At 38.8% G+C, this 24047-nt stretch overlaps 1 protein-coding gene and 1 long non-coding RNA gene across 6 annotated transcripts in view; one reads left to right on the forward strand and one right to left on the reverse strand.

Annotated features, from left to right (window-relative positions):
- Positions 1–24047, forward strand: part of wdfy4 (WDFY family member 4) — a 229389-nt gene that overhangs the window by 113561 nt on the left and 91781 nt on the right. For all 4 annotated transcript variants that reach the window (XM_031905200.1, XM_031905201.1, XM_031905202.1 and 1 more), the window contains 10 exons: positions 1022–1174; positions 2057–2130; positions 3177–3326; positions 6129–6211; positions 6831–6930; positions 17339–17544; positions 18372–18535; positions 20947–21072; positions 21319–21477; positions 22721–22906. In XM_031905200.1, coding sequence (XP_031761060.1) covers positions 1022–1174; positions 2057–2130; positions 3177–3326; positions 6129–6211; positions 6831–6930; positions 17339–17544; positions 18372–18535; positions 20947–21072; positions 21319–21477; positions 22721–22906 — 1401 coding nt within the window. The remainder of the gene's footprint in view (positions 1–1021; positions 1175–2056; positions 2131–3176; positions 3327–6128; positions 6212–6830; positions 6931–17338; positions 17545–18371; positions 18536–20946; positions 21073–21318; positions 21478–22720; positions 22907–24047) is intronic.
- LOC116412016 lies at positions 225–11692 on the reverse strand. 2 transcript variants are annotated; one of them, XR_004223472.1, is made up of 2 exons: positions 11508–11692; positions 225–571 (listed from the first exon to the last, which is right to left on the reverse strand). It is a non-coding gene; the product is annotated as an uncharacterized LOC116412016 (long non-coding RNA). The 2 variants fall into 2 exon arrangements; XR_004223473.1 differs by lacking the exon at positions 11508–11692 and adding an exon at positions 3166–3250.

Below are 24047 nucleotides of genomic sequence, written 5' to 3' on the forward strand. Positions count from 1 at the left end.
GTGTGCAGGCATTACTTCAAAGCAGTATGGTGCAAATATACCATTTTATTGCTTGCTTCCATACTTCATACACAGGTCTTTAAACATCTCCTTCGTGTTAGATTTTTTGTTTTGCATCCCTACCTGCTTCATTCACCTTCCTCCACTTTAGCTATTAAACCAATACGGTTTCTCCTATGAATTTTTTATGACTGCAATGAAAAAGATTAAAGAGGATGGATGGGTGTAATTAGGTTACCGGATTTAATAAATACAGCCGGGATCTTTATGAAATGGAAATTTTACAGGAGCAATTAAGACATTTAGAACGTTTATGGGAACCTAGTGGCCCATCTTCTGTATTTCATTTGGTGTAATTGGAGCTCCGACTAATCAGAATTTGAAAACGAATCTCCATGGAACAAGTTTGTCCTGGATTGTAAACTTCTTGGTGACACTGGGAGAGACTGCTGTGTTGGCCGCCCCTCTTCATCTTCCCATAGCTTTTTTGTATTGCGTAGATGGGACTCTGAGGATATTTTGTTCTGTCCGGGACAGAAGACAATAACAGCAATACCACAATACTGAGCACCTAGACAGCAGATTAATATACAGTTTATTAGTAATCTATGTTAAATCAGCAGCATCTGTGTCTACAAGGGCTTTCAATGAAATGCTTTAAAGTTTATTCATCAAAATGTTTTTTACATTAATATAAACACGGATATATCCATTTTGTTATTGAATTTTTGTTTCTAATATTGCGTTTTCTAAAATGAACATAAAACAAATGTACTTTATAATTAACCCTAAATGTGTACCACACATCCTAAAATCACTTTTTGGGAAGTCATCTTCCTGACACCCTTATGGCTAACTGAAAGAATAGAAAAATAAATAAATTCATAGCTTAGTTGCCCTGGTGATCAAGTTGCTGCACACAGAAGAAAATAGAATTTTTACAAACACAAGAGATGCTAGCTACTTAGCTGTGAAAAATATATTCCTGTACTAACACCAAATATGCTGAATTTGTTTTTAGCTTTTGGGATACTTATTACGACGTAAATCCTGTATTTTGAACCCACGGATATTTCAGCTCATATTGACCATTACTGGCACTGCTGATGTAAGTGTTGGGCCTGCAAGACCTTTGAACCTTTCTGCAGTAAAACATATACTGTGTGATTTCCAGGTGAGCCCATAAAGAAAAAAAATGCTCTTTTATGGAATGAATCCTGCAAATTGTTGAAATGTATTGGAATCAGCTAGACAGAGCTACTGAAATCTGTCAGTGTAGATGAGGTTAAAACACTTGCACATAAATTGTTAAATATCTAAACAGCTGTAAGGGAAAAAAGTAATTTTAAAAAAATGTGAATGGAGTAGGAAACTTTAATACATTTTAATCCACAGGCATTTTTGGTCATTTTGCCACCCACATGGGAGTCAATTTTGTATTGGAAACAAAACATCCTATATGTCATTAACTTTAATTAGGAAATTGCAGGCAGTTGTACCTGATAAATTGCAAGTGTAAGTCAAGAATGCAAAAACAGTGAATGGAGAGATCATGATTAATCAAAATGTTGCTCATAGGCTCATGCAACCTCCTTGGCTCTACTAGGAGGATAACCAGACTGTAAACCCAAGGACCCCTAAACCATGCAGGTCCTGACAAATTTTAAAGAAAGACTGCTGGTTATAACAAACCCAGACAAAACAACAAAGCAAGGAAACAACTGTAATCAATGTACCCATATAAGCTTCTAAATATGCACTGGGTTACAAGAAACCCATATTAAAAAAAGGTTGTCTTGTGCTATTCTCACAACCTGGCTGCTCAGCAACAATTATTATTACATATGGTATAAATGTGTTGAAAATGGCATGAATATTAATATTGGTGAAACCTCAGATTTAAATTTATATATGACATATTGGCCTGCAGAATTTGCATGTATGCATGTGTTCAACTGATGTTTAAAGATGATTTCATGAATTTGATGCTAAGTTTCTCTCTTTTAATAGTAAAGATCTTATTAGTGTATCTCAGTTTCCATTTGTTCTCCTGTAGATCTGGCTGGAGGTACCGGGAGATCTGGATGTGTCTCTACTGACTCACCTTGAAGAAGTTTTAAGATACCATGGGTAATGCAAACCCCCCCCCCCCCCAAAAATGTAAAATGTTCCATCTTTTAAATGGATTCATATTTTTTAGTTCTGTAATGCATCCTGACACATTATGATATTTTAAAGGGGGCCTGCCACCTACACATAAAAATCTGTATAATAAAAATCCTTTTCAAATGAAACGCATAACCCAAATGATTATTATTATATTATTTATTAAAAATCCATACTTGTATTTTACAATCTCAGCTATCAATCAAATATTGCCTGTCACACCACTATGCCACAGGCATTGAGGCAGGACAGGCAGGCAATTACTTTCAATTTCCATTCTGCACTTCCTAGATGTTCTGCACTACTCAAATTTCTATAATTATTCTATAATTATGTAGCCTGTGAGTGGCAATGGGCATTGTGGGCTTGTCTCACAAAATGGTGTTTTTCTGCTTGCTCTGACTGTGCAATTCAATGACTGAAGAGAACATAGAAATTATATTGTGTAATACATTTTATTTTGCTTGACAAGCACAATAGAAAAGAATTTAGGGTGACTGGTCCCCTTTAATATGAATAGTCTCTTGAGGTCTCACAATGATTAAGATTCAGCCCAGTATGAGTTTTAAAAATAAGATTGTATTCTGTACACTATATAGAAAAATTATCAAAACTGAACCTGCAATCAGACCCTTCTTTTAGCACTAACAAAACTGCCAAATTATTTGGCTAGATGGGCATGAGTGGATTAGCAAGTAATATTTGGAAAAACAAAACAGAACAAATCAGTGAAGCAAAGTGGTAAAAACAGACCACTGGTGCTATATTGGCTGCTATAGGTGACTACACCTGTAGCAAGCTGATTTATGAATTTGAAGGGGTACTGCCTCTCTGTCCATGTATATAGTTGCCCAAGCAATCTTTTTTTTTTTTTTGCAGTATCCTCAAGACTTACTTCTTTATGAAACAATTGTTTTGCAAGTAACAGAAATAGTATACTATCAGGGAGTTATGTTTGAGTATGTTTACAAATAATTATAAAAATATTTGATACCATACCTTTATTACAGAGATGCAGAAATCATTCAACAGCTGCAGCTTGTTCCAAGTCTAATTTTCCTCCTCAATGACCTTCGCGTGACACAAACAAAAGCCACCCTCATATGCAACCTTTTAAACTTGTGCTTGAATTCTTGCTTTAACAAGAATGATATATCTAGGTAAGTAAAGGCCTAGCTATTTATTTCAATTACATGTTGGTGGTTAGGAAAACATGGGGAATCTGCTTTTTGGTTTTAGGAGAGACTGAGAATCCTGGTACAAAATTGTGCAGTGTATCAAGGGATAAACATTGTAGGGTCCCAACATAATATGATAAAGTATGATAGTACACATTTTATCAGAGAAAAGTTTGAGAAGCAACTTATCAAATATTGCACATCTATAAAGGAGATACATTGCCTATGTGACCTGTCACCCTTTCTTGGCACGCTCTCTTACACGCCAGCATAAACAGCGTGTTACCCGCTGTTGATTAGGCAAACTTAGGAACTCTCTAGAATCTGGATTGAAGAGACTGAAAAACTGGGATTTTACAAAGCAGCGCCTCTACCTAGTGTGCACAAAGGAATACACCTCAGGGGATCCCACTAGGAAATAAAGCACACACACTGTAATATATGTTATTTTTTTAAAAAAGTCAATGGGCATTAAAAAAAAAAAAAATCAATTTTTTATGAAAAAATACAACTGATTTGGAAAGTCCCATGTCTTCTTTGTCAAGGTGCAGAAACAAAGAATTGCTAGATAAACAAACAGTGGCAAGAAAGTCTGTGAGACAGCGGTAATGCTGTCACTACACATCACAAAATCCCCCTAGTGAAAAAAGGAAGTGAAAAAAAATTAACATATCACTAAATAAAATAAAAACTAAAGTGTACATATTTGTTCAAATAATTACTATGGCAGCTATAGTTTGCACAATAAACTATGCTGTAATATACTGTAGATACATGATACAAGTTTGAGCACAAAGCATCAATCATTGAAATAAAATGTCATTACAACACTGCTGTGATATCAAGTATAGAGGTAGTTATAAGGATTAGAAAGAACAGCTCACAGATGGAGAGGAACCCATGTATTATATCATCTGAAGTTATTTTGCTTATCTTATAGCAATAAGGCTTCAGTTGATCTGAGATTCTTTTGTTCTCCCATGACATGTTCTTTCTGGCTGAGCTCATCCAATATAGACTTCTTCTTGTTCCCCCAGACAGTCACTTCAGACAGTGGCAGCAAAGGATCTTTTATAACCTATGGTAGCCCCTCTAGTTTGGGTGCCAAACCTAGGCTCTCTCTAGGTCCACCTCCTTTCTTAGATAAACCCTGAGGCTCCCAAAATGAACCAGTCCTGCCTCCCAGATGATTGGATCACTCCCCTGCCTATAAATGGTCTGGATTATATTATAGGCAGGGGAAACCAAGGCACAGGATTTGGTTGATGGAAAAATGCAGGGGATAAGTACTCAGTGCCCCTAACAACTTACAAAAAGAAAATATGCTGTAGCACATGCAATATATAGTGAATTAGTGTATGATTGTGGGCTTCTGCAAGTAATGCAGGCTAAAATGACCTTAAATTTTCGGTTTTCCAGACATTTTTAAAATTTGCTTTATTACACACCACAGAAGCATGCTGTTAACAGATTTTAATATTATAGATCAGTGCTGTCCAACTTCTGTTGTACCGAGGGCCGGAATTTTTCCGACCTACGTGGTGGAGGGCCGATAATGGAAGCCAGTTTTGACCACTCCCCTTTTTGAAACCGCACCCACTTGAAACCACACCCATGTTATCACAAGACCATACCCATATTAATGGTTGTAGTACAGCAAAAACCTGCCATACTCTGCCTGCCCTACCCTGCCTTTGTGTGTGCCATACTCTGCCTGCCCTACCCTGCCTGCGTGCCATACTCTGCCTTCCTTACCCTGCCTGCGTGTGCCATACTTTCACTGTGTGTGCCATTCTTGGCTGGTTTGTGCCATACTTGGCCTGTGTGTGCCATACTCTGCCTGCCCTACCCTGCCTGTGTGTGCCATACTCTGCCTTCCTTACCCTGCCTGCGTGTGCCATACTTTCACTGTGTGTGCCATTCTTGGCTGGTTTGTGCCAAACTTGGCCTGTGTGCGCCATACTCTGCCTGCCCTACTCAGAGTATGGCACACACAGGCAGCCTTCCCTACCCTGCCATACTCTGCTTGCCCTATGCTGCCTGTGTGTATGGCACACACAGGCAGCCTACAGTGACACAATGCTGGCACTGCTCCTACAGTCTGCACAATAACTATATATTAAAAAACTTTTTAATTGCAGTACCACCTCAGTATATGTTTTTTTTGTAGTATGCAGGGATTATTTGTGGGTTTCTACTGCTCCTGAGGTGTGAACAGGGGAACAATGGGGGTGATTACAGCCTGAGCCTGAGGTGTGAACTCTGCAGGGGGTGAACAATGCAGAGAGTAAAAGGTGTGAACAGTACAAGGGATTACATATTTAAACAATACAGCCTGATTACAGCCTGAATCTGAGGTGAGAACCATGCAGGGGGCAGTTAATCACAGTACTGATACAATTTAAAGCTTTCACAAGAGTAAGCCATCAAAGCAGCCAGACAGGTGGGGGGCCACACAGAGGGGGGTCGCATGCGGCCCGCGGGCCGCCAGTTGGACAGCACTGTTATAGATGATGGGACAATAAAGTTGTTTTGTAAATGTAACAGCTTTATTTGAATGGTAAATTAATATACATTACGTTCATTGCAGTCAAAATAGTAGATACATATTGTAAACTTGATTTTTTATTTAAGGCTGGGAGATGATTGATTTTTGTTCTCACTCTGTCTATCAGGAATGGATACCAGTCATAGATTTAGGGCTAAATAGAGTGAGATTGTCCATAGGGAGGGTTTATGCTGGAAGTCTGTTATTTTATTTATTTATTTTTTTCTTTCTTACAGGCTTGGCCTCTTTCTGGTCAGCACATTGCCTGGTACATCAATTAATGAGAAACAGCTTTACCCACAGGACCCCCCAACTGAAGGTTAATACATCTGAGTAAACTACTAATAAATACAATATGAACGGGAAACAAATCAGGGTCCCTACCATTATAGCAGTAGTGTTTTGGTTGCTATGCGTGAATTATTGTCAGAATACAATGAGATGTGCAGCATTATAAGGTTGAATTTAGAGATGGTTACATTGCTTATCCAGACTGTAGATATATGTAGATGTAGTATATGATTACAAATATACTGGAGATTCCAATATTTACCACAACCAGGTAGAATATCTACATTATACAACACAGACATGCCAAAATACAGTTCAGGAACCAGAAAATAAGTTCCTCATTTTAACTGAAGCTGTAGAATGTAATAGCTGCTGTTAGATGCAACTTTTGTGAAACAAGGCTCAATATTGCATCACCGTTTACCTAAATAACATAAAAAATTGTTGATGAACTGCATATTCCATGTAGGGCCAGAGTTTAAAAATAATGTATATAATTTAAACATACATAAATATATGCTTTTTGCACTTCCTTATAGTTGTGGTACAGCCTCCTTCCTCCCACAATTTATTTTTCAATTTATTTTCTGTTCTTTGTGTATTTTTCTTACTCCTTTCTCTATCTTATCTGTTTACATCCCCCTCAGATACCTCTGCAGATTCTGGGCGACTGATCTGGCTTCGAAACCAGCTCCTGCACATGCTGATTAGAATTATGTGTCCTCCTTCTTCGTCTCTGTCTGAACAGTGAGTGTGGGCATGGCACCTAGAACTTGCAAAGAATATTTATCTAACAGACTAACATTTTTCTCACAAATCTTGTGAAAGTGCAGTTGTTTAACATATATAACAAAAGGAACTGAAATGAATCCAATAAACTCACACAGTTCTGCAGAGCCCCCCCCCCCATTTAATTTATTTGTTTCATTAGTGATGAAAAAAATGCTTTGAAAGGGAAGGCCAAAAGTGACACAGAACATGTCCCTGCCCCATACAACTAAATTTTCTAGGCCCCCCTCCTCCCATGCCCCGCCCCCAGGGTACAAAGGACACACAGACATTGGTAGCCAGGGACCCAGCTCCAGCTCCCCCCCTAGTATCCTCCAACTCCCTCCCTAGCATTCTCCAGCTCCCTCCCTAGCATCCTCCAGCTCTCACCCACCAGCATCCTCCAGCTCCCTCCTGTGTTGGTTCTGCTTCAGCATGCTCCAGCTCCCTCAATAGCATCCTCCGGGTTCCCCCCAGCATTCTCCAGCTCCCACCTACTGTCCTCCAGCTCCCACCCCCCAGCATCCTCCAGCTCCCTCCTGTGTTGATTCTGGTTCAGCATCCTCCAGCTCCCTCAATAGCATCCACCGGTTCCCCCCTAGCATCCACCAGCTCCCTCCCAGCTTTCTCCATCTCCCTCCCTGACATCCTTCAGCTCCCCCCAGCAAGCATCCTCCAGCTCCCCCCCCAGCATCCTCCAGCTCCCCCCCTAGCATCCTCCAGCTCCCTCCCTAGCATCCTCCAGCTCCCTCCCTAGCATCCTCCAGCTCCCTCCCTAGCATCCTCCAGTTCCCCCCTAGCATCCTCCAGCTCCCCCCCCAGCATACCCAGCTCCCTCCTGTGTTGGTTCTGGTTCAGCATCCTCCAGCTCCCTCCCTAGCATCCTCCAGTTCCCTCCATATCATCCTCCAGTTCCCCCCAGCATCCTCCAGCTCCCCCCCTCCCCTAGCATCCACCTGCTTCCTGCGGCTCACCCTGCTCACCCCCAGCGTGTGTCTGCTTCACGTGCCTGCTTCCTCCCGCTGCATCTGCTGTGTCCACCGGCTCCCTGCTGCATCCACTGTTTTATAAGGTTGCACTCTGTGTGTACTGACGTCACACGTACGCACGGGGCGCAACCAATCGAAATCTCCACTGGCCACCAATGACAAAATCGTGTGTGGCCAGCTTTAGGGGCAGATTTATCAAAATGTGAATTTAGAGCTCAATACATAAAAACTCACTGACATTCTATTCATTATTATGGGATTTTAAGAAGCGTATTTATCAAATAGTAAGCTCTAACTTTCACCCATAGATAAATATGGTTCTAAAAATCCCATAGAAATAAATAGAATGTGGTGAGTTTTTATGTATTAAGCTCTAAACTCACATTTTGATAAATCTACCCCCAAGTACATGCATGGTATGATATATGTTTTTATGGATTTTCAGTTCATGGTACAATTGAGGGTTAAATATGTATTAAAATTCACAAGGAAAAAATGTGCATACATAAAAACAATAATTCACATTTTGCAACGTAATAATCATAACTGGAGAATTATAACAATTTGAATTTTAATAATGTCTAAGCACAGTTTAAGGCCTGCTTAAATGGGGTGTATTCTTTTGGCACAAAAATGACACCATGACATCGGTGACTGTAATACAAAGTGCATGCCAGGGTTCAAATGTGCAAAAAGCATTGTTTTTTCTTTTGAAGGAGATGAAACACCATAAAATTAAAGGAATTCATATGTATATACATATAAAATCCTGTTTCCCTGCACTAGTAAAAAAAATGTATGTACTTTAGAAACTGTACTGTAATTTATATATATGAGCTGCTGGGAAGCCATGAGGGCAGCTATTCAAGCTAAATAAAACTGGCCATAAGCTGCCAATTTGGCCCCTTAAGTTAGCATCTGATCTGCCATGTATGTGCCCCCCCAATATATAAATAGATTTCTGGCCAGATATCTATTGGGAACATGCCATCGGACGGGGACCAAATTTGTGCATTGATGAATCTGTTTTTCAATAGGTCTGCATAGGTGCCTACTATGTTCCAGTCCTTGGCCCAGGGCCAAACAATTGGATTGCAAAATCAAGCATAATTCCCATGAAAAAAAATCTCTGCTACTGCCAGCGACTGTTCTTCTCAAAATGCCTTCCCACAAGCAATAATGTGAACCTCTGGTGGGAAGGCATATGCATGGGTAAAGTTGGTCATACACTGTAAGATTTGCTCGGTTGGGTGGACAATATTGTGTTAATGCGATCATGTGGCCCTAGGGCCAAATGAGGGGGATAGGAAAAGTCAGAGCAAGGACCACATCAAGTCGAGTCGATGCAGTCCTTGATCCAATAAAAATCAAGCCTGTCTGATTGACATCTGGCCAATTTTGACCAGATATTGGTTGTGGGAGGCTTGCCGGAGGGCCCCATACATGGGCAGATAAGCTGCCAAGTCTTTGGGCAAGTGGTAGCAGAGATTTATCATGGATGATTAATGTCCTGTGACAGTGTGGTTAGGAAACACATCAATCTTTTCTAAAAATGTAAGAGAAAGTGTATATTTGAGGTGTGTGATGTGGACTGCAGGTGGATTCCTTGTGCAGACAGGGTTAATAATCCCTCTTAGTCAGCTAATTAAGAGGCAGCTAAGAGAGGAGCTGCTTGGAGTGGTAAAAAGGTGTGTGTTCACACACCTGGGGGCCTCTCAGTGTGAAGGAGTCACCGAGAGTGAGGGGTCATTTAGAAAGGTGTCCACTCTCAGAGCAGGGCACAGGGCAAGAAGGTTGTCTGCCTGTGTTAGGAACTCCCAGAGGAGCTGGGGGTGCTGCCTGCCACTGTAAGGAGCAGAGGGAGCTGTGACCAAGTCTATAAGAGCTGAGAAGAGTCAGCAAGGCTTACTGAGAAGCCAAAGTGTGCCAGAGGCTGGTGAGCTGGTATCCCAGGAGGAGAGAGATGAAAGGGCTGAGTGAGTAGCCCAGAGTGTTCACGAGTGTGAGAGTCACCGTGGATGTGTGGAGGTCATTGGGGGTTGGTGAGAAGCCCTGGGAAAAAGTTCCAGTACCCTGGAAAGTGAGCCCAGAAGAATGGACAAATCCTAATTATGCTTGTTGATAAACTATGAACTGTTATGCTATAAACCACCCCGTATAGATGAGGAGGATGAGACCCAGCTACTGTTGCAAATGGAGGAGGCTTCACAACTGGGTCAAGTTGTTATTATGGGGGAATTTAATTATCCGGACATTGACTGGAGTAATGGGGTAGCTAAGTCAGAAAAAGCTAGTAGGTTTGTAAATATGCTAAATGACAACTTTTTATTTAGGCGGTTCAAGAACCTACTAGGAATGACTCTATTTTGGACCTGGTAATATCTAATAACACTGAACTTATCTCTAACATTTGTGTGGGTGAGCATTTGGGGAACAGTGATCACAACATGGTCTCCTTTGAGATAATGCTGCAGAGACAGCTCTATAAGGGATTAACTAAAATGCTCAATTTTAGACGTACAGACTTTGCCAGTATAAGGGCATCTCTGCAATGTGTCAACAGGGAAAGGCTTTTCAAAGGGTTAGACATAGAAGGAAAATGGAACATCTTTAAAACATTGCTTTGCACGTATACACGTGTGTAAACCTTATCCGCGCTCCAAAAAGAAAATCAATATCGGTGTCAATATGCGTTTACTACTATTGGTGGACCCGTGAGAAGAGAGGGAAAAAAAAAAAAAAACTACTTATCTTAACAATAGTTTCACCTTAGAGCTGCCTTCCTCTAAGTCTATCTAATCCATAAAGTGCTTCCAATATTAACCCCTCAGAGTTGGCACTCAAAAACCACTACTCAAAATCAGTGATAGATAAAAAACACAGTGACATATAGTTCATATATTATAGATAAAAGTAAAGGTAAAAATAAAGTGCATATTTTCTATTTCACACATTAAATAGGAGAAGGTATTTGTAACATCGATTGGTAAAAATAAATAATTGGAATAAAAATGATTGATTAAAGCAGATGGGTTGCAGCTAATAAGTTACTCGATCAATTAAAAATCAAACTCCAAGTTCATTATATAGAAAGGGAAAAAAAGAGTATAAAATATAATGACCGATAGGTTACTCAATCTCTCACTATCAATCAATTAGAATCTGATTCCTAATTTATTAAAAGGGAAAAAAATTTGAATATGTTCTATCCAATAAATTACCCAATCAGTTAGAATCAGGTTCTTAATTCATTAGGCACAGGGGGAAAAGGGGATATATCAGGCCCTCAGTTAAAACAGAGTTCTCATGATTCATATTACAAATATACTACAATATGCAGCAATACCTATAGATTTAACTTAGTCCCACTATATAGATCAGGGGTGCAACACTTATTAAAACTACATACCCACGAGGTTAAACGCACCCCAGTATATACAGTAAAATCTATGACAGAAGTGGAACGCTGTTGCACAGCGCCCTCCGAGGTGCAGGTTACTCTCAGGGTAGAGGCCCCCTAGGGAATATTTTTGCAAACAACCCCCCTAGTCCCGGCCGGGAACTTACTTATGGGTTTCTATGGAGAGAGGCACGGACTACGTGTTCTCGGTTTCGCGCCGTTCCTAGGATGATGTCACCGCTGAAGCCGAGTTCTCTGCTATGGGTCCCCTCTCTGACCAATCTTAATGTCAACGCGTTTCGCGCTTGTGCGCTTCTTCCTGGACTGCTTTCCCTAGGGGCTTACCCCTTCTTTTATACCTAACCTCACCATACACACTTAAGGTATTAACTCTTTCATAGGTTCACTTGGCACATTAAACTAACGTATACCCCCCAACTGTCCCGCTTTTCGTGGGACAGTCCCGCTTTTTATGGCGCGTCCCGCATAGTTCCATGAATGTCTCACATTGCGGGACATTCATGGAACTATCCAGCACAGCGGGATCCGCAGGCCGGAGATGTTCATGCTTCGTCGGCTGCTTCGTTATACCTCTCCTTGCGCTGCACGACAGGCCCTTTTATAAGGTTGCGCCTGTGGGTGTGACATCATTACGCACGGGGCGCAACCTTATAAAAGGGCCTGTCGCGCTGCACAAGGAGAGGCATAACGAAGCCGCAGACGAAGCGCCTATGGGAGGTACGGGGTGGGGTGGAAACTGTGTATAGGGGGCACTGTGTATTGTGGGCTACTGTGTATAGGGGGCACTGTGTATTGTGGGCTACTGTGTATAGGGGGCACTGTGTATAGGGGCTACTGTGTATAGGGGGCACTGTGTATAGGGGGCACTGTGTATAGGGGATACTGTGTATAGGGGGAACTGTGTATTGTGGGCTACTGTGTATAGGGGGCACTGTGTATTGTGGGCTACTGTGTATAGGGGCTACTGTGTATAGGGGGCACTGTGTATAGGGGGCTACTGTGTATAGGGGGCACTGTGTATGGGAGACTACTGTGTATTAGGGGCTACTGTGTATTGGGGGCTACTGTGTATGGGGGGGCAAAACTGGTACTTAGTTATAACTCACTTATAACTGACTGCCTTCTCTCTATATTTGTATTTTAATGTAGGAGTTGCTATATTGTTTTCCTTAGGTTGTTCAGTATGAGGGTAAAGCACATTTTCATCTGCTCCCGCCATTTGATCTATATAAAAGGAGAATTTTTTTTAAAATGGGGTGTGGTAATTGGGGCGTGACCACAAAAGGGGGCGTGGTCAAAAAATTTGCCGCGCTGTGCGCGCCAAATCTTTTTGTCCCTCTTTTCATTTTTCAAATGTTGGGAGGTATGCTAACGTAAGCCCACAGGCAGCTTCCATTATTTGGCACATTAAACTAACATAAACCCACAGGCAGCTTCCATTGTTCTACCTCTTTATCCTTATGGGTACCTACACCTAATTACATTAAAGGGTAAATAAAAATAAATAAATAAAAAAAAAATTATAATTTTAAATTCACTTACAGTTGAATAAATAGCTATCCTTTTTATATTACTTCCTCATTTGTACATTATATATCACCACCATATGTTCACCTATAGCGGCATGGTGTGGTAAAAGATGAAGTCTACAATTGTATACAGAATATACATTATCAAAATTTGGGATTTCGTGGTAGACATATACTATCTCCGCACGTTTAACTCAAAAAAGACTTAATATTCCAATTTTCATTAAATCCTATCGGTTCGAAGGTATTTAGGGTGAACATCCAGAATGATTCTCTCCTATCTAATGCTGCCAACCTGTCACCTCCCCTATAATCCACCTCTATTTGCTCTATAGCCTAAGCTTTCAAATGATGCATGTACATCTTTAAAATGTTTATATAATCGTATTTCAGTGGATCCTAGCCTTATCTTCCTAATATGTTCATACAATCTCGTACAGAAGGATCTGATAGTTCGTCCAACATATCTCCTGCTACAGCTACATTCAATCACATATATTACATACTGTGACCAGCAGGAGATATGATTCCTGATAGTATATTCCATACCATTACTGTAATGTTCCATATTTTTAACCTTTTTTGGGCAGTAATTACATTGGGAACTCCTTCCACACACATGCCAGCCTCCAGAAGCCTCCTGATTCGCCTTCCCTACTCTATCTTCATTAGTACAAAAATAGTCTAAACAGATTCTTTTTTGTCACTACGGTTCTTCCTATGTTGTTTTAGGACAGTTGGTGCTAAAATCTCCCTTAAAGTTTTGTTTTTCTTGTAAATCACGGGTAAATTCTTCGATAGAGTATTTTTAAAAAAAGGGTCATTCGATAATATTGGCCAATATTTTTCAAGCAAAATTAGTATTTCTCTTATTCTGTAGTGGTACCTCACCACCATGGCCAACTCGCCATACTCATTGGATGGCTCATTGACGGTGGATTGTAACACTTCTGTTTGCTCTATTTTGTTAATATAATATTTCTTCTGTTTTACTCTCTTAAAGGGTTTTTCTCCCTCCAAATTTAAGCCCTCTTCACCCCTCTTTTCTCTTAACTTTTTACTTTTAGTTTTGTTTTCATATTTGTTGGTATTAGTCCTACCTCCTTTTTGGTGGTATCTGGAAACTGGCATATCGTTGGCATGAGCCTTCTCATCAGATCCATTCTCAAGGAAAAGATTGAGGTTATCCCTTGTCAAACGGTCTTGGGCATCTATTTGAGAAATTAAGTCTATTTGGTCAGCCCTGTAAGTATCCCCCAACCTTGGAAGGAAAACAGAGAAATTCAATCCAGCCACCCTCATAGATGCTGTTTGTCATACTTCTTTTTTACAAATCTCCTGTAAATGAAGCCACTCTGTTTGAAAAAACAATTTCTGCGTATTCTCATAAACTGACTCCTAGGTACATTGTTAAGCCAAATATCCCTATGATGACTGCTTTTCAAAATGTATGTATTACTATCAACTTCTTTGAAATATGTTCTTGTGCACAGTTTACCTCCTTCTACAAATATCTCTAGATCCAGAAATTCTATGCTAACTTCGCTGCATTTATAGGAAAACGTAAAACCTTCGTCATTTTCGTTGAGAGTCTTAAAGAAGGTTTCTATAGGGGAAACTTTAGTGTCCCATATTAACAGCAGGTCGTCGAAAAAAAACGTGCATTTAAAGCATTCAAGTTAGCTGGGACAGCAGAAACTTTCATCAGGTACAAGGAAGCAAATAAAGCAAGAAGGGGTGGGAACCTTTTTATCACGGGGGGGGGGGGGGGGTAAGTTTGTTGATGAGAACGGGGAAAAAGCAGAAATTTTGAACTCTTATTTTTCATCTGTCTATACATCTGAGGAGCCAGCTACTGAAGGCTTGCCTTTTAATATGCCCAGTTCTAGTAATTTAGCTACTGACGCATGGGTCACTCGGGAGGAAATTCAAAAGAGACTTGAACATGTAAAGGTAAACAAAGGTCTAGGACCAGAGCTACATTGAGCGGAAGCATGGATCGGCCTGAAAATTTCTGCTTTCGCATTTTTTGGCTGATCTTCTGCTCCACTCAGCATAGCTACACTTAGGTGGAAGCTGTGATTGTCAATACAGCTATACAAAGAGGCAGAAGAGAGAGAATCTGCTTCTTTCAACCTGCAGAAAAAATGCAGGCTAGGAGTGATGGCTTATATTTGGGAGATTTGTTTCCCGTGCAGGCAACAAATCTCCCCACATGCTATATCCCTCAGCTAAACAGTTGTAGTAAGATGCAACAAAGAATTGCAAGATTTTTGCAGCAAGAAATGAATTACTGCTATTGATGTACTGCACAGTTCTGACTCACTGTTTCTTGACTTTCAATGTATGTACAACTAGTATATTTTTATGCCTTATCATTTAATCTATGTCTCATTTAATCTGTTTCTCAGTGTTTTCCCTCCAGGGATTGTCTTGATGTGTTGTCTTATCTAAAAAGTGAATTCCTAGTGGCTACAAAATAATCAAAATAAATTGCAGGATAATAAAGTAATAAGGTAGCCAAGTACCACAGTGATTACATGCAAAATAATATGTTTTGTATAGTGTTTTTATTTTTGGTGTTTATTATGGCAGAAAATTATGAATGTGCTGAAGACGAAAATGCCCCCTACATTTTATATATATATATACAGTGGTGTGAAAAACTATTTGCCCCCTTCCTGATTTCTTATTCTTTTGCATGTTTGTCACACTTAAATGTTTCTGATCATCAAACACATTTAACTATTAGTCAAAGATAACACAAGTAAACACAAAATGCAGTTTTTAAATGAGGGTTTTTATTATTTAGGGAGAAAAAAAATCCAAACCTACATGGCCCTGTGTGAAAAAGTAATTGCCCCCTGAACCTAATAACTGGTTGGGCCACCCTTAGCAGCAATAACTGCAATCAAGCGTTTGCGATAACTTGCAACGAGTCTTTTACAGCGCTCTGGAGGAATTTTGGCCCACTCATCTTTGCAGAATTGTTGTAATTCAGCTTTATTTGAGGGTTTTCTAGCATGAACCGCCTTTTTAAGGTCATGCCACAACATCTCAATAGGATTCAGGTCAGGACTTTGACTAGGCCACTCCAAAGTCTTCATTTTGTTTTTCTTTAGCCATTCAGAGGTGGATTTGCTGGTGTGTTTTGGGTCATTGTCCTGCTGCAGCACCCAAGATCGCTTCAGCTTGAGTTGACGAACAGATGGCCAGACATTCTCCTTCAGGATTTTTTGGTAGACAGTAGAATTCATGGTTCCATCTATCACAGCAAGCCTTCCAGGTCCTGAAGCAGCAAAACAACCCCAGACCATCACACTACCGCCACCATATTTTACTGTTGGTATGATGTTCTTTTTCTGAAATGCTGTGTTACTTTTACGCCAGATGTAACGGGACACGCACCTTCCAAAAAGTTCAACTTTTGTCTCGTCGGTCCACAAGATATTTTCCCAAAAGTCTTGGCAATCATTGAGATGTTTTTTAGCAAAATTGAGACGAGCCATAATGTTCTTTTTGCATAAAAGTGGTTTGCGCCTTGGAAATCTGCCATGCAGGCCGTTTTTGCCCAGTCTCTTTCTTATGGTGGAGTCGTGAACACTGACCTTAATTGAGGCAAGTGAGGCCTGCAGTTCTTTAGATGTTGTCCTGGGGTCTTTTGTGGCCTCTCGGATGAGTTGTCTCTGCGCTCTTGGGGTAATTTTGGTCGGCCGGCCACTCCTGGGAAGGTTCACCACTGTTCCATGTTTTTGCCATTTGTGGATAATGGCTCTCACTGTGGTTCGCTGGAGTCCCAAAGCTTTAGAAATGGCTTTATAACCTTTACCAGACTGATAGATCTCAATTACTTTTGTTCTCATTTGTTCCTCAATTTCTTTGGATCTTGGCATGATGTCTAGCTTTTGAGGTGCTTTTGGTCTACTTCTCTGTGTCAGGTAGCTCCTATTTAAGTGATTTCTTGATTGAAACAGGTGTGGCAGTAATCAGGCCTGGGGGTGACTACAGAAATTGATATTGAAATTAAAAATTGAAATTGATAAACCACAGTTAAGTTATTTTTTAACAAGGGGGGCAATCACTTTTTCACACAGGGCCATGTAGATTTGGAGTTTTTTTTCTCCCTTAATAATGTAAACCTTCATTTAAAAACTGCATTTTGTGTTCAATTATGTTATCTTTGACTAATAGTTAACGGTTTTTGATGATCAGAAACATTTAAGTGTGACAAACATGCAAAAGAATAAGAAATCAGGAAGGGGGCAAATAGTTTTTCACACCACTGTATATATATATATATATATAATATATATATACATATATATTTCCTAATATGCCTTCATACATTGTACACAAATAAGGTTTTTTAATTCCTTGCCAACATCACATATCACATCTTGGCATGTGACACTGACTCTTTTTTCTGTTGATACTAATTTGACTCCAAGGCAACAAGACGAAGTAGTGGCAGCTCTTGGGCCTGACTGGTTTCTGCTGTTTATCCAGCCCTCTGTCCATCCTTCCAGTGTAGACTTGGGCATGAAGCTATTGGGACAAATTCTTCAAAGCCGGACATTACTTGCTCGTTTCAGCAATGTGACAAGAGCAGGAGCTTGTGTGGAGAACAACACTTATGAGCTGCATTTGTTAATGGGTCAGTAGCAGTTCGTAATGGCTAACAATGCAAAATGTGAGTTTTTTTGTACCCATAGTAAGCAATCATGCATTTGCTGTCACTGTTAGTGACTTTTAGGAAAATTAGTTAAATATACTGAATAACCTTAGTATTTTGTTTTATATTTCAGTTATACAACAATATGGAAAAAGCCATTCCACTGAAAACGTTTACATTAAGCAGAAATAGTGTGTGATAGAAGAAATATAATAAAAGTCGTAAACAGAAAAAAAAATGTACAAATAACACAAAAAAATGCCATTTTATTGAAGTTTTGCAATAAACATGTAGGATGAATAATGACAAATTATTTAAATATAGGTTGTACAACAATAGTCACATTCAACAGTTTGTCCTTCAAAAAGATAAGAAATGAACAAAATAAGTAATTTAAATAGAGAAAAACAAAACAAAACCGAGCAGCTTCTTCAGTTCAACTGGTTCAGTTTCAGAACTCTTCACACATCCATTCATGCAACTCTAACAAGTAACACCTGTTTTGAAGAGTTGCATGATACTTTTGTAATCCTTTCAAAGTAACTCCACAGCATTCACACCTCTGTGAGTTTCAGATGTCACCTTTCTGAAGAGTTACAAAGTGCCATTGTGATTGGATTAGCAGAAGAGTATATATGCTGAGGACTTCTTCAGTCAGTTGAACTGAAGAAGCTGTTCTTCAATGATTACTTAACAAGTCCAGTTGCTTTATATTTATTTATACTAGATATACCATGACCTGGATGAATCAAAATCTTCATTGTCATACTTTTATTACGTTCTCTGGCATATGTCTAAAACTCTTGTAGATAATTTAAGAGGCCAAGACACAGTGACAACGTACAATTTCCCTCTGGTGTTTGGATTCCGGACTCTGATCTGCATTATATGCCATCATTGGGACAGGACAGAACTTTACCTGTTGCTCTCTTCTGTGCTCCTGAGGACTCCCCTAGTGGAGGTATCTACTGAGGTGAGCAGGCACAGTTGCTGAATGTTGTAAGATGTTTTTTTAGAAGTTATTTTAAATAAAAAAGTGGTGTATTAACAAAACAGCTTACATTTAACATGCAAACTGATGTAGCGATCTGTCTTTTTCATTATAATATAATCAGTGATATCCTTTGAATGTTTATATGGTTTCAGATATCACAAAAATTAAATTTAAATGTAATGCTACTAAAGTAATATAAAGCAAAATACATTTCCCTGGCATCAGCATTTTTCTTTTTGATTCAATTAAAAATGTGCATTAATAAATATTATTGTTCCCATAAGAAAATACAAATATAAAGGAAAATTGATGTTTTGAAATAAAGCAGAATGAAAGAAATCATAATATTTGAGGAAAATATTTGTTTTTCTGTACAAGGGTTTGTGATCCAAAAAAGTATGCAGACTCTGTGGTTAGATTTCAAGTGTTTATTTTTTTTGTATCATTTTGTATTTTCAGTCTGCCAAAAAAACAGCACCTGGTTGACATAATAATTTATACAAGAATCTGAGTGTTAATCCAGATATATTACAATAGTAAAAATTTGGTGTGGATTGAGTATGGCTCTCTTTAAAAATGGGGCATGGGCATTACAAGAGAACTTGTTTTAGCTTGAACAGGACACATTTTCTGATTTTCTGCTCACTTTTATCATGATATAGTGCAAATAGACAAGAAGAAAGCTGATGTAATTGCAATATTTAAGAGAGAAGTACAATTTTAACACAATTTAAGTAATAATCAATCAAAACATACATTTGTACGAAGAGGTAAGTAGGACAGCGGTGCAACAGAATATGTGGTGTACTTGGGTTTTGCCAAAGCTTTTCATAGTGTGCCACATGCAGGTTTGCCATACCTGTTGGTATTAGTATTGCTGTTTGCACATGGATACAGAACTGGCTTAAAGGAGAACTTAAGCGTAACTAAATAAGTAGACTAGAAAAGTTGTACATTATGTTTTGGACTTCTGTACCAGCCCAAGGTAACCACAATCCTTTAGTAGTGAAGATTTGTGCCTCAAAGATGCTCACATGAGCTCCCCATTTTCTTTTCTGCTGATTACTGATTTCTTAAGGACCAACTCAAAATATACTATATATATAGATTATAATTGTCACAATACAAGGCATCTTAGTAATTAACATGGTAGCTAAAACCAGTGTGATCATCTTCAGAATTTAATAATTAGCCCTGTAGCTTCAGCTTCTACAACAGATAATCAATAAAAAAAATTATAACAAGACTGCCTGTTAATTTAATCTCTTCATTTATTTAAGATTTTGGATTCTCTAGGGATCCAGTTTCTTAGCTAATGAATGCAAATGTCCAACTGCTGGTTAATGTTAACCTACCATTTTCTGTGTGTTGAAGTAAGTAACCACTCTGAAATCATGTTAGGATCATAATGCATACATAATGCATGCTGTTGGGTGGGTGACAGACTGAAGCTGTAGATCTGCAACTGTGGAACTGTTATATACAGTAACTATCAGATTTTTTTCTTTTCTGATTCGGAAATGAGTTTATTTTAATTTTACAATTAATAAAATTAGAAATGTTAGAGTTTTAGAAAATCTGCCCTTAAGAGATGTGGCTTTTTTATGTGAAATAATTAGTGATGGGCGAAATGTCTCGCCAGGCACAGATTCACGGATGAAAAAATTTGCTGCGCGTCAAAATAATAGTCGTGTGACAAAAAAATAGTAGTGCGACAAAAGAATAACCACGGGTGACAAAAGAATAGTCGTGGGCGATAATTTCTTTTTGCCACGCAACATTTTCGCCGTTTCACAAATTTTTTGCAGTTTCCAGAGAAGCAAAATGAGACAGATTCGCAAATTACTAGAAATTATTTTTTTCTGTCAAATAAAAGAACTTTGTGCTCAAAAATCCATGAAATACTGTAAATCATAGCCTGTGAATTGCCAGAGAGGGTTACTAAAGCTAACTAAAGTTAGAAAATGGTTTCTCTAGTAATACTCAAAAATATCATATGTTTAATTTAGACTAGTAACTCCTATAAACCAATTGATAATTAGCTTTGATTAGTCCACTGCATTTTGTTTCATTTATATGGGTTATTATTCTGCTTTGTTAGTCTTTGTTGAGATACTGTTTTTTGGATTAAAACTTTTCATGTTCGCTTAGGAAGTGTATTGTCATTGTTTTACAGAGGAATATATTTCCTTGTACTTGTTGTTTGTGCCAAACAACAGAATTCTTTTCCTGCTTTATGGAAATAAATAATGGACCTTTCTAATAAAACACAAAATGTCATCTAATGTAACAGCAATGTCAATTAAAGATAAAAAAAACAACTTTTATTTTGGGGATGTTCCGTGTATTTGGCAAAATAAGAATTAGATATGTTACTTGTCTCTTACCAGGGAGATGTGGAGAGCAAATTGCAGGATATATTTCATAATCACAGCCCAGATAAAATTTCTCAGCATGGACTCTGCTTAGAGGGGGCACTTCTGCTGATGGCTATGGTTAAGAGCATTCTCTATCAGGTGTGTTTTCAAAAATGTTCATATTCTGAAACTTCTATGCGTCATTGGACCTCCAGGAAAATTCTGAATTAGATTATTTTAGACATGGTCATTGGCAAAGTTTTGCTTCAGAAAAGGCAAATACGCTTTTTGGTATTGTGTAGAATCTTGTAGATTAGCTGCTTGGTAATAAAATGCTAAATGCTAAAAATGCTAGGTTTTTCATATTACATATGGATTCCTGTGGACTGTCACTCTTTTTAATAGAAAACAGCAACTGAAGATAAACCAAGATTACTAGCACACTCCAAAACTGTTATGCAGTTTCTCTGCCTAGTCTATGACACCTACCCACAGGATCCGCTCTGGATAGCATCAGGCCTGATTAATGCCTTGGCCAGTCTCCTCTTCCTGCCTATTGATTTGGTAAGTCTTCTCTTCTACACTATTTCTCCATTGTTCTGTGTTACATTATGCTCCTTGAAACTTGAATTTGTACATTCAGATAAAAATGTACTGTTATTAAGAACTGAAAGCAGTTCAATCGTGCAGAGCTGGCATCTTCTAAAACCACAGCATCAGGCAGAACAACCAGAGATGGCTGTCTACACACTAATAGTACACATAAACAAAATACATTTATTGGTTCCAAAATAAATGGTAGAAGGAATTATTTGCAATGTACACAGCATCATTTAGTTATAAAAACTACACCACAAATATTGAGACAGAATCCTTTTAAATATTACAATAAAAACAATTTGACAAGTAACACAATTTTCCTTCCACATTCTAAATGACAGGAGTCAGCTGACACCATTGTACTCTACACAGTTTATCTGATACATAAGACTTTATATCCTTTATCAGCTTGAGTGGCTGCTCCCATAACTACCCAGTAGCTTATTTTATTAAACTGCAGTAGTCGTGAAGCAAATACAACATTTTTACCAGTTCAGAGTAACATTATATTTAAGTGCATACAAACCCTGACCTTTTTAGTGTAAAGGGAAACTATTGTGAGAATGAATTTTGAATATAAACTGCATCTCATGGATATAAGATATAATAAAAATATTCTTCAGTATACTCATCCCAACAATCTCTCTTTTTACATGCATTTTTTGTGTTAGAGTCAATTATTTTGACAGCCCCAATACATTTGTATACATTTATTTGGTCTAACTGTTCATCAAAATCTGACCAAACTCCTACACGAAGAGAGGCAGATTGTTGAGAGTGGGATAATTTCTAGTTTATTAATTTTCTTTTGTACTTTGCCCACTGTGTAGGGCATTGTACCTGAGCCACAAATATACATTTATATAGTGGTAGAAAACCACTATTAATTAATTACTCCACACTTATGAATCTGTTTACTAAAAGGTGATCCAAATCGGATTGTTTTGTTAATACTCATTTACCTAGGTTATATGCTTGTTCAGCGAATACATTCAGATTGCAGCATAGAATTGTATTACTAATATTGTATTGTGCATCAGTGTTTTAATGTAATATTCTGCAGTGTATCGCTTTTTCTTTATTTACTCTTTTATGCCTGATAAGTACATGTGTGGATTGTTTTTTTTAAGGAAACATATTTAGTATATTCTTCATTATAACAAGGCACAGTCTCCCATTCATTTTAGTCCATATATATCCACTGTAGGAATCATGTGATGCTGAGGAAGAAGGAATAATTCCAGGCACTCAAGATCTTCCTGTTAAAACACACGAACAGTACCTTGATGCTGCAAAGAAACCAATTCAGAAGTTGATGCACTTAATTCTCAAACAGAATCTCACACAACTTCCAACTTTCAAGCATGAACCCCCCTTGGAGTATCTCTTAGAGGTCTATATTACATATTAACAATGTCTGGACAGCTTGCTAGTTGAGCATGTTATTGTTAAAGGAGAAGGAAAGTCTGCACTTACTGTCACTTTACACACCTACATGAACTCTAACACTATCCTAGTTACCCTAACCTTATGTCTTAGCCCTCCCTTTTAGAATGTAAGCCAATCCTCATAGCGCTGCGTAAATTGATGGCGCTATATAAATAATAATAATAATTATAATTTTACTGCCAATAGATTCGCCACATTAGTGCCACCTAGAATGCTATATTTATTCAGCAGAAAGCTTTACTATACCTGGGTAAAGAGCCCTAGAAGCTCCCTCTGATAGCAGCTGCCATTTTAGCTTGGTCTTGGTAGCTTCCTGCTGCAGTTATAGCCTTTGGAAGCTCAGATCACACATTCCTAAGGGTGGAGGAAGTGAGTTTTTATGCATTCTTATGGGAGGAGGGAGCAGGGGAAGGGAGGGAGAGAGGAGGGAACTGAAGCAACTCAAGACCCAAACCTGAAGGTGCCCTAAAAGGCAGGAAGTCTGATACCAAAGAACATGTTCCAAATTTTGATAGAAGACTCTGTGAGTGCTTATGGCTGTATTTACATAGACTTTTCTGATAAAGCTTACTTAGTTTTTACCTTTCCTTCTCCTTTAAAGATATGAAAGAGCTAGGTTTGCAGTATTGTCTGCTTTAAATGAAAACTAACCTCTACCCCATTTTCAGCCTCTATTCCACCCTCCACTACCCCCTCCAAGCTCCAAGCTAATCTGTTCAGAAGTCTCCTCCTGTCTGTTTTCCAATCCTCTTCTGTCAGTTGTCGGTACAGATCTTGCGGATGCATGTGCAGCTGAAGTTGATTTAGGATGTGGATTTTAACTGCAAGCTCTTCCAAGATCTGTGTCGGTGTTTAAAGAGAATTGGAACACAGGGAAAATGCCTCTTAGAAGAGGGGCCTAAATATCTGGCTTTTAAAGCTAAACTGATTGTGGGAAGATCTGAACCTGACACATATGTTGGGATCGTGATGATGATATGCTATCAGGTCTAAAAGGATTTGTCCTGTAATTGAACATTGGAAAGGTCATTCTCTCCAGGGGCAATTTGTGTAGCAAATGACTACTCTAGTCACATGTCCACTAT

This window comes from Xenopus tropicalis, chromosome 7 (genome assembly GCF_000004195.4).
Source record: "Xenopus tropicalis strain Nigerian chromosome 7, UCB_Xtro_10.0, whole genome shotgun sequence".
Taxonomy (NCBI): domain Eukaryota; kingdom Metazoa; phylum Chordata; class Amphibia; order Anura; family Pipidae; genus Xenopus; species Xenopus tropicalis.